This window comes from Brassica rapa, chromosome A05, assembly GCF_000309985.2.
Source record: "Brassica rapa cultivar Chiifu-401-42 chromosome A05, CAAS_Brap_v3.01, whole genome shotgun sequence".
NCBI classification, from domain to species: Eukaryota; Viridiplantae; Streptophyta; class Magnoliopsida; order Brassicales; family Brassicaceae; genus Brassica; species Brassica rapa.
In genome coordinates this window covers 16,954,754-16,966,608 of record NC_024799.2, presented here as the reverse complement: position 1 = coordinate 16,966,608, position 11,855 = coordinate 16,954,754, and the positions used below count along the sequence as shown (strand labels likewise).

General features: G+C 32.0%; 1 protein-coding gene across 3 annotated transcripts; it reads left to right on the top strand.

Moving 5' to 3' along the window:
* The first annotated feature begins 8,596 nt into the window (after positions 1 to 8,596).
* Positions 8,597 to 11,027, top strand: LOC103874754 (protein LOL1). Of its 3 annotated transcripts, XM_009153190.3 has the most exons (6): positions 8,597 to 8,856; positions 9,046 to 9,318; positions 9,672 to 9,794; positions 9,897 to 10,010; positions 10,479 to 10,588; positions 10,739 to 11,027. In XM_009153190.3, the coding sequence occupies exons 2-6, from the start codon at positions 9,237 to 9,239 to the stop codon at positions 10,775 to 10,777; spliced, it is 468 nt and encodes a 155-aa protein (XP_009151438.1). In that variant the 5' UTR covers positions 8,597 to 8,856; positions 9,046 to 9,236; the 3' UTR covers positions 10,778 to 11,027.
* Positions 11,028 to 11,855: the final 828 nt, after the last annotated feature.

Below are 11,855 nucleotides of genomic sequence, written 5' to 3'. Positions count from 1 at the left end.
CCTCCTTCTTCTCTTGATTTACATAGCTTTTTCCATTTTACCCAATGTATACCTCTTTTAGGCAGGTTTGAGCTCTACCAGAACTGTGCAATGGCAATAGCTAATTTTTCACATGTCTCTAACGGTAGTAGAAGAGTTGACATTGCATAAGTAGGTAGAGCCAATAGGATAGACTTTATGAGTACTTCCTTTCCTTCCTTTGTTAGCCATCAGCATGTCCAACCATTAACCCGATTTTGCAACCGATCCTTCAACAAAGCGAACACCTTCTTTTTCGAGCCACTAATGTCCTCATAGATTCCAAGATAAGTTCCCATCCCCCCCCCCTTTATATGTGATTCCCGTTGAGATTTTGACAGCCTCCTTCACGTTTCTGGGTATCCTCTTACCAAAGAGCAAGGATGATTTTTCAAAATAAATACACTGTCCAGAAGCTTTCCCATATGTCTTAAGAACTTTCATGACTTCATTGCATTCACGGGGCTGCGCCTTACAGAAGAGCATGCTATCATAAGCAAAGAGAAGGTGTGATACCGGAGGGCTAGCGCGTGAGATGCGCATCCCCGTTATCTTACCTTGATTCTCTGTGTGATTGAGAAGGCTAATGAGCTCTTTCGTGCATAAGATAAAGATGAAAGAAGATAAAAGATCTCCTTGAAGCAATCCCCATTCTAGGGTTATATTTACTCTAGGTGGCCATTGAACAGGACATGATATTTCACCTATGTTATGCATCGTATTATCCACTCAATCCATAAGGCTGAGAATCCCATTTTATTCAAAACAGCACCGATAAAATCCATTCTAGCCGATCATAAGCTTTACTCATGTTTGTCTTTATTGTCATCCTCCTATTTCTTCCGCCGGGATCTGTACGAAGAGCATGGAACATCTTCTATGCTATTAGTACATTGTCGGATATTTGTCTTCCAGCAACAAAGGTTGAATGGGTTTCAAATATCCGATCCGGTAGTATTTTCTTTAATCTCTTTCATAAGACTTTGATATTATCTTATAGTTGATATTGCAAAGACTGATGGGTTGAAATTGAGACATTTCATTTGGTTTTTCTTTCTTAGGCATGAGACAGATATTGGCATCATTGAGACCATTAACCATAATTCCGTCGAAGAGAAAATCATTAACCATATGAGTTAAGCCGTTTGTTTATGTCAAAAACTAAAAGTTTGGTATAATATTTTACAGAAAAACAATATTTTCAAATATATCAATTTGAAACTTATGTTCTTTCTACTGCTGGCTTAAGTTTCTAGGAGTTTCAATACTCGCTAGCTCAGTGTATCAACTTGTTCTTCATCAATGAAATATTTTAGAGGAAAAGAATATGTACTGATGCAATGGTTGATGGCGCTTGTTTTTTTTAAAGGCTTTCATATTAATAAGTTGTGCATTGTTACAAAAAAAAAGGTGTGCATTGACCACATTACCATATAAAGAAAAAAACTAATTAATAAGGGTTATTGTATGCATCTTCTTCATCTAGGCCATCACTGTTTTAAGTAAGATGTGGACAATTCCATAGCTGCTCTTTAATGGCTATCTAAAATCATCTCCAACCTACCTCTATATTTAACTCTATAATAGCATTTAGAGGTAAAATCATTTCAACTCTACTCTATTTCTTCCTCTAAAATAGATATTGTTATTTTCACCTCTATATTTAGTGGAAGAAATAGCATTCCTCTATAATAGAGACATACTTTTTTATTCATAAAATAATCTTTTAACTTTTTACTTTAACAATTATAACCAAAATAATTATTTTTAGTGAAAATGTACTGTTTATATAAATATATAATTATACTTTTTATTTACATAATAGTTTCTATAAAAATACTCAGCGAAAATAATATCATAGTTGTATGAATGTTAAACTAAATTGGATTGGTTTTTAACTTTTACAAATAAATTGTACTATTTGTAAAATTAGAAAATAATATATCAAAAATATTCCTTTTTAGGGGAAGAAATAGAGAAATACATTGGAAACAAATTCATCTATATTATATAGTTTTCCTTTTTAGAGGAAAAAATAGGAAAATACACTGGAGATGGTCTAACCGTCTTTAGAGTCTAGACGACAATGTCCAAAATGTTCTAACATGACCCTAGCTTTAGTGTTTTTTTATTTATTTATCAAATCATAGCTTTTGCGTTTTTTATCTACGTTTTATCATTTTATCAAATCATTTGTCCTTTTATTACTTTTCTCCCATTCCTCAAAATCACACATACCTGCATACATACATACATACATACATGTGTTGGCTTGGTGGTCATGAATGAGATTGAGAAATCCTCATGTGTGTTTGCTTGCTTCTGGAAATGGCATATTCTGTTGATATGTCTTTTACAATTTCTTGAAAAGGACGTTTGGATTTTCCACTGTGGCTCAGATCTCTTGATCCCTAACAGAATGGACCCTTTTGTCCAATCTCTTCTTAATTAGATACCCATATTTCCTCCTTTTGAATCAGAAAAGTTTGTTCATACTATATATCTTTCTTTTTTTTGACAAAAACATACTATATATCTTTCGTTTTGTAATCTTAGAAATTTCTGTTTTACATTCATTTAACTTCTTTTTAATGTTTCATCGGAAGTCTTAAATTACTAATTTGTTGATTTCTTAACAGTAGGTAATAATGCTATTACTGAATAAGTTAAATTATCAATTTGTAGGTTAAGTTCATTTTTTTCCTTGAAAATATTATGAATACGTAAATATACATAATATATTTAGAGTATGTACCTCACTTATATAAAAGAAAAAAATTAATAGAGGTGGCATTTTCAAATATACCATCTTGTTCATTTGAAATGTAAAACTTTTTTTGTGTGTAACACATTGAAATGTAAAACTTATTCAGTAAAAACTGATATACAATCAAATGCATTGTTTATAGGGCTTTTTTTGCTAAATGACCAAAAAAAAAGAGAAAATAGATTTTGGGAGAGAGAGTAGAGAGAGAGATAGAAAGAGAAAGTAAGAGAGAGAGGGGAATTTTGGTTAGATTTTTAATTCTGTTTTTTTTTTCTTAGCTACTTGGCCTAATTTCCCTTGTTTATGTTTATACCCTTGTGTATAAAATCAGTATTCTCAAAATTATTAAATATAAACTATTTATCATCAAACTTATCACTGTAGGTCACAATGGATTCATGACGGAGACCAAAATTTTGATTTCCATCAGGAAAAATATTCAAAACCATCAAAATGTTTTAAAATATTCTATATAATTTTAAAATTCTATAAGTTTAGAAATTTTGTTTTATTTTTTTAATTTGTTAGATTAAGGAATCTATATTTTTATTAAAAAATTATAAAATATTTATATTTTTGGTATATTTTGTTACATAAAATTAATTTTTAAAAATTTTAGAAAATTAGAAACCTTTTTTATTTATTTTTGGTTAGTTTTTAAAAATTCTTGATGAACTCCTGACGACCAATTCCTAGATTTTTTTGATAAATTTACGACAGTTTGTTTCTAACAAAAGATATCCGGCGACATGTTTTTTAATGAAAATGGTCATTTCGATGGATTCCCAATAAAAACGCCGCTTGGAAATGAGATGTTTTCTTGTAGTGAATGGTTGTATCAAAATTCAAACGAGACCATTTCTTCTTCTTTTCAAATCTTCAGAACTTTCCATTGTTGGTGGTTTATGGTGTTCATATGAAAGATATCACATTTTTATGTTTAAAAGATGTTAGGAATTTGGTCCGCAAACATATATTTCTGGTATTAGGTTTTATGACTATCCGGCTGAATCTCTTATATATGTGTATACGACAATGTACATAAAGAATCAGTTATGAGTTATGATAGATCTCAAAATTTACTCGCAAATTAAAGTACATAATTACATAAGGATTCAGCCGGTATTAGGTTATACGACAATCCGGCTGGATCCTTTATATATGTGTATACAACAATGTACATAAAGAATCAGTTGAGAGTTATGATAGATCACAAAATTTACTCGCAAATTAAAGTACATAATTACGATAATATAAGAAGTAATGAAAGCCTTTTCTTTGCTGATGATACCCTTTTGTTCTGTAAGACGGAGCCCCGTGAATGTGAAGAAGTAATGAAAATAGTCAGGAAATATGGTAAAACATCAGGCCACTGTATTAACGTTGATAAATCTTTTTTACTCTTTGGTAAAAAGATTAATGCAACTGTCAAACAAAAGATTAAATATGCACTTGGAATTCAGAATGAAGGAGGGATGGGAACATACTTAGGTATCCCATAAGATATTAGTAGATTCAAATGCAAACTCTTTGCCTTTCTCAAAGTTAAGTTAATGCACAGAGTGAATGGATGGATATGTAGATGGCTTTCAAAAGCAGGGAAGGAAGTGTTGATTAAATCCATCTTGCTTGCTCTTCCGACATACGTTATGTCTACTTTCATGCTCCTATTGGAGATATGTGAAAACCTTGCAAGTGCCATTGCACAATTCTGGTGGAGCTCAAATCCCACAAAAAGAAGAATTCGCTGGGCGAAATGGGAAAATGTATGTTTATCACGAGAGGAGGGTGGGATTGGTTTCTGTATGATCCATGAGTTCAACCTGACACTATTTGCAAAACAACTATGGAGGCTAGTTCAATATCATTTTTCGTTGGTTGCCCGAGTCTTGAGGAGAAGATACTATAGACTGAGTTCGCCACTAAGAGTAAATTCTGCAAGCAGTCCATCCTATGTGTGGACTAGCATTTTTGCCGCAAGAAAGCTATTACTACTGGGAATCAGATAGAAGATACATTCTGGATACGAAGTCAAGATGTAGGAGGATCCGTGGATTCCTACGACACCTGCTAGACCAACTACCCCTTTAGCCCCATTTATGCATCCGAACATATGAGTCATCGATCTTATTAATCAGGTATTGAAGGATTGGGACGTTGGTCTACTGGAGAATTATGTGAATCCTGATGATATACCACTCATAAGGAGTTTGGCCATAAGCTCAACTCATCGTCTTGATACATTCTGTTAGAACTACAATAGGAATGACTAGTTCACAATTAAATCTGGATATTGGGTACCTCAGAATTTATTAAAGACTAAGGAAGAAAATGAAGTATTGGAGCCAAGTATCACTAAGCTTCAAGCCTTTACTTGGAAGATAAAAGTGCCTAAAAAGATATGCCATCTTATATGGCAATTGATAACCGATCATGTGGAAGTAACGAGAAACTTAGTAGGGCGTAATATGAGGTGTGATAACTATTGCCCAAGATGCGAAGAACAGAAGAATCTGTAACCCATGCTATATTCGAATGCCCACCAGCTTTACAAGTTTGGTCCTTATCAGCAACTCCAACAAGTCCAGGTATATTTTTGGTACAGAGTGTCTACGCAAATATGGATTACATATTATGGAGGAAGAACATCATTAGCAAACCAGAACTAGACAAGGATCCTTATCCCTGGATAATCTAGTATATTTAGAAAGCTCGGAATGACAAATTTTTCAGGGGGATAGAATGAGTTCCTCTGTAGCTAGTTCGATATGCAAAGAGTGAATGTCAAGTCTGGCTTAATGCAAACGAGATGGTACAACCAGTGCTACAAGGTCACAATATTGAGGAACCCCAAGCCATAAGTTTGGGTAATATTTGCATGATAGATGGGTCTTGGATATCTACTGCTCAGTTTAGTGGATATGGATGGGTCTGGATTAATAGCTTTGGGAACATTCAACTTATGGGGATACGGAATATAACTCGACGCGAATCAGCCTTGCATTCAGAAGTAGAAGCACTGCGATGGGCGATGGAGAATATGCTTCAACATTCGACATGCCAGAGTTTTGGGACAGGCTGCAAGGAGCTGATCGCTATGATTAAGGAACCTCATGCTTGGCCAAGCTTTGCAACAGAATTAGAGAGAATAGAAACTCTGCAGATATGCTTTCCGGACTTCAAGATCACTCATGTTCCACGAGCGCATAACCAGATTTTTGATTTTTTAGCTAAAACTGCTAGATCCTTCCATATGGAGTTATATTTTATTGGTTGTTCTATTCCGGTATAGTTATCCAGACCACCTCAAGTTTGAGTAATAGAATGACCGTTCGTTGTAAAAAAAAAAGTAATCTAAATGTAAAAACATTTATATACTAATTTAAGTGGACCTTCAAATAAAAATTGGACTTTTTCCAATTTCACCATGTGCACTTGCTTAGAGTCGGTACTGATTACATATAAGCAAGCAAGTATATGAACTATGTTGATTAACGAGAAAAGCCATTTTCACATCTCTTTTGTTCTATTTTCATTCTTCACCATGAACTTGGTTTTCTAATAACCCAAAGATTTAAAAAGTCTAAAAAGGGAAAGACAGAAATATTGTCCATCATAATATTAACACACAGCTCCATATTCTTTTTTTTTTCTACGTTCTTGTAGTGTAGATAATTAAGAGTGCATTTTTCTCTCTTTTTTTATAAATATTTCTTATATATGTTTTATCGGTTGATCTGGTTATTTCTGGTAAGAACGTACTTAGTGATACAAAGTGGACTTAGCTTGTAGATATTATCTCTCTGCCTGTCCGAGTTTGAAAAATCTTATGACGAAGTAGGAATTGGACAATTTGTCTGTTACAACACATCATGTAAATCACTTGGGTCAAAATCCAAGCCGAGACTGGACAAGTACCAATAATTTAGTTCTCAGCAAAAATCGAACTCAGAACTGACGTGGATACATGCTAAAATAAATAGTTTTCATGCATAAAAGATAAAGTTCTAGAACTATCTAACCTATCGACTTGATCACCAAAGTGATAGTGGACTCTTCCTGTTTGTGTGGGTAAAATACTCAATCTAGATTTTTATTTAGATTCCATTTCTATTTGCACCTTAACTGAAATATTCTTATATGTAAACTAAGAATTTACTTTGTGTATTATCCTAAATATATAAATTATTATTATTAGTATTTTATATACAGTCTACAACAAAACAAAAGAAGATTTTACGATGGAGATCGTGACTCAGGAACTCACATGTGAAGTGAAGTTGACATAACAATATGAAAAGTTAATATTGTTATTTTATAAAGAAGCATTAACACAAGTAAATTGGGCCCATCAAATAATTAAATAATGGCAAACCAAATCTAAAGCTGTTCTTGATATGATATGCAACCTAATAAATCAAAATTATTGTTAGTCTTGCCCACTACATTTGATGTCTTTCTTATGTGCACATGCATACAAAAATTTCACTTTTATGAATGAGCATGTAGATGAATTCAATGAGCTGCCAAACAATACATTGTAGGTTTGGTAAAACAAAAAACACAGAAACCAAGTTTCCGGCTTCCGCAACTGATTGGGTAACTGAATTTCCTGTGTGCATGGCCCATGGTAAGTCTTTATTTTGTTTTATAGTCTGGACCAATATAATCTTACCGTATTATAATGCAACATCAGTAGTTTATAATATTTTGTTTTCATTAAACCGTTCCTTATAAGAATAATGTGACCAATACAATCATATACGAAGTTTATTCAGGTTATAATACTATATGATAAACTTTCAAAATTAAATATATATATATATATATATATATATATATATATATATGTGAGAATCAATATAAAACAATTCATTTTTTTCTTTTGAACACAAAATATAGAACAATTCATCTATTTAAATATATTGATATATTTTTGTCAAGCTAAATAATAATATATCTGATTTTTAATATTTAATTTTAAGAGTTTCCATTTATAAATTAAAAAATAAATTTATATTAATTTGAATATAAATTAACATTCACTTATTTAAAATTTAAAATTGTTTTTATAACTTAAAATTGTGTTTTCTTTGTACAGATAAACTTAAATATAATTTTATAAATTTAAAACATATTTGTTTTATTAAATCATGTATTTTTATCTGCGATTCAATTTGATAATGTAATTATATTTATATAATATATCAATACACAATAATAAAATTTCTTTTTTAATTTAAATTTAAATTTTAATATAATTCTAATTCATAATTAAATTATAATATTATTGAAGAACTTAAGTACCTCTTTAAAGTAGAAAATAAGATATTTATAAGATTTGTTATGAAAAATTATATATATATATATATATATATATATATATATATATTTAAAACAAAATGAGAAATATATAAAAATATATTATTTGTTTTTTATAATTAATATATTTTCAGTTAATTAAATGGAATTTTATTTGATATTTTTATCTTCAATGAAAATCACAAAAGATCATAAAGGATAAATCGTTAATAACACGTCAGATAAAATTTAGTTTTAATAAATTTAGTTTTTATCTTTATATGATATTTATATTTTAATAAGTTATATTGTTTCAATTTTCATTTATTCTTTTATGTATTTTCTTTTAATTTTTTTTTACTTTTTGAAACACTTTCTTTTTAATCACAAAATCTTGGTTGACGTTTTCATACAATTACGCTTCCGCGTATCTTTTTTGATTCCATGTAATATAGGTATTTAGAGTAAAATGTTTTACTCGAATAAACTCTCTGTTTTTACCAATCAAAGCCTGAAACAAATAGATTTTAATTTTCTTTCATATTCTCTCTATTTAAATGATAAAATGCAAGTTGCAAGAGAGGTGTGTGTTTGCCCCACTCCTCGCATAATAAAACAATCTTCAAACGTTTCACAATTCACATCTCTCTTTTCGAATTTCCGGATACATACACACAAACGTTATGTAACTGCAAAAATACATCAAAACGAGATTCCACTATTAGCTATGTACTAGTCAAAGAGCGTCATGGTGATGGTGTGACCCCAAAGTTAGTCTTCACATGTTTCTTAAGTTTCAAGCATTGAATTATGTTTTGATATTTTATCCAAACAAAAAAAGAATTGATTTCTTTCCTTTTACATTTTTATATTTTCTTGAAGATTTATTACCTTCTTAGTAAAATTAAGATTTATTTTCTCTTTTGTGTCATTGTTTTCCTTTGTGCTTGTTTGTATAGATGATGAAAGTGAGGAAATGGGAGAAGAAGAATTGAAGAACACAAGATGTGTCTTCTTCTTCTAAGGCATTAAGAACATCAACAAGGAGAGAAACCATTATAGATTTATATATATAGAGAGAGAGATAGAGAAGAAAGAGAGTTATAAAATTATTTTTCCTTTTTTTTTGCAATAATCCATTGAGCGAATAATGCCAGTCCCCCTTGCACCATATCCAACACCTCCGGCGACGCCACTGGCTCCAGCATATACTCCTCCGTCGCCTGCAAATGGTATAGACTCTTTTCAAATAACAAAACTTTAAACCCAGATGGATCCTCTGTTTTCAGAACCTAAACAATCCAGAGTTCGAATCATGACATATGTTTTAGCTTTTTAGAAAATAATTAAAAAGCCATTCTAAGATTGTTTCAAATTCTTTTCTTTTAACCGATCAAATATTTTATAGACTTCTCTTTGTTTATAACCTCATGTGTTCTTCGTTACATTTATCGCAAATACTTGATCTGTATGGATTCAAATTCCCAGAAACCATTTGTTTAGTCCACATGAGTTCATCGTTGATCCATAATTCTTTTTTTTTGCAAAAATAAGTAGATAATAATAATGGTTTAGAGATTTATAGGTAGTACAGGTGGACAGAGCCAGTTAGTGTGTTCAGGTTGCAGAAACCTTCTGATGTATCCGGTCGGAGCAACCTCTGTCTGTTGTGCCGTCTGTAACGCCGTCACGGCCGTTCCTCCGCCGGGTAATTATCAGTCAACTTATTTGATGAAAAGTCGATTAACGAGATTTTGAGTTTATATATATATATATATATTTTTTTTAATAATAATAATTGGCAATGCAGGAACGGAGATGGCTCAGTTAGTGTGTGGAGGATGCCATACACTTTTAATGTACATTCGTGGAGCTACAAGTGTTCAATGTTCTTGCTGTCACACCGTTAATCTTGCCCTGGAAGGTTTGCATTTGATATATAAACATTTTCACACATGCATATTGATGTTTATGTTAATCCGATCTCGAATTAATTTTAGTTTGGAGTTTTGGTTAAGAAATATGAGAAACCAAAACCAATATCAAATGTATCCTTTGTTTTTTTTCCATTACCATCCATTATACAGATTTAACCCGAGTGGTAACATAGTGAAGCAAACCATGGGTTACAAGTTCTTGTCCTTTTGTGAGTCTTATTTGGTTTAGGGCCTTAGATTTAAGATAATACAACCAATTTCAAGTGTTGATTTCTTTTCAGTTATCTGTAGTCTAGTTTGGTTTTCGGATATATAATACTAAAATCAGTAACGCCGAATTAAGAATCGATAAGACAGCTCTCTGTGTTCTTTTTTAGTTTCAAGTTATGTTAGGTCAATTGGTTTATAAACAACAATATGACTAACTCTCGTGTCTCTTGCATGTTGAATATTAGCGAATCAGGTAGCGCATGTGAACTGCGGAAGCTGCAAGATGCTACTAATGTATCAATATGGAGCAAGATCTGTGAAATGTGCCGTTTGTAGCTTTATCACATCTGTTGGGGTAAATATTAGTTATCTTCATAAAAAGGGAAAACATGGATTTTAAATCCTTTGCAAATGACTAACAAAATGACTTGCATGTGTTTACATTAGGATGCTTCTTATATAATGTTTTGTTTTTGGTGGCTATGGTTTTGATAATGCTTTGTAGGGTTCGACGAGCACGACTGATCAGAAGCTAAACAATTAAAAGTTGGTATGGATCGTTTATATATTGAATTGTGAGCAATATAGAGGAAGAACCAAATCCTTTTCCCCCTCCCCGAAGTAACTTGAAATATGTATAATTCGTCGAAATTTCTGACTTTGGTCTCTTTGTCCGTTTGTATAGAGTTGTCTCTCTTCAAGGTTTCTGTTTAAATTACTGCTTCTTCTTCTTTTGAGAAGAAATTGATTCACCAGTTTGTAAAAGCTAAACTTTTATGGATGATATTTCGATTGGGTTAATGCATTAACGCATAACACAAAGTAAATCCCATTTTTAAAGAAAAATATTTTTTTTTCACGCGCAAAAGTTATCTTTCCCACTAATATTCACGAAAAAGTTTTACATGTAAGCAAATTCAAAACTTTTTATTTGACTACTTACTATATTATCCAGGACCAGTCTAGCACAGGGAAACAAAACATTCGTCTTTGTTAACATATATAAACCATTTTATTTTCAAGTAATAGATATATATAAGTACGGATTATTTCAATAAGTAAATCCATATATTGTTAAAAATGAGTTAACAACTTTTTTTTTTTTTGATGTCAAACGGTCATTCTATTACTCAAACTTGAGGTGGTCTAGGTAACCAGACCGGAATAGAACAACCAATAAAAAATAACTTCCTACGAAAAGTTCTTGCAGTCTTAGCTAAAAAATCTAAAGATTGGTTGCACGCTCGTGGCACATGGATGATCTCGAATTCCGGGAAACAAATCTGCAGCGTCTCTATCTTCTCCAGTTCTGTCGCGAAGCTTGACCACTCCTGAAGTTCCTTTATCATTGCGATTAGTTCTTTGCAGTCTGTTCCAAATCTCTGGCACGGTGAGTGTTGAAGCATATTCTCCATCGCCCATCGCAGTGCTTCTACCTCCGAGTGCAGTGCTGATTCACAACGAGTGAAATTTCGTGTTCCCATAAGTTGCACGTTTTCCGTGCTGTCAGTCCAAACCCATCCACATCCACTAAGTCTGTCAGAAGCTGTCCACGATCCATCTAGCATGCAAATACTACCCAAACTTATGGCTTGGTTCACCTCATTATTGTTGGCCTGTCC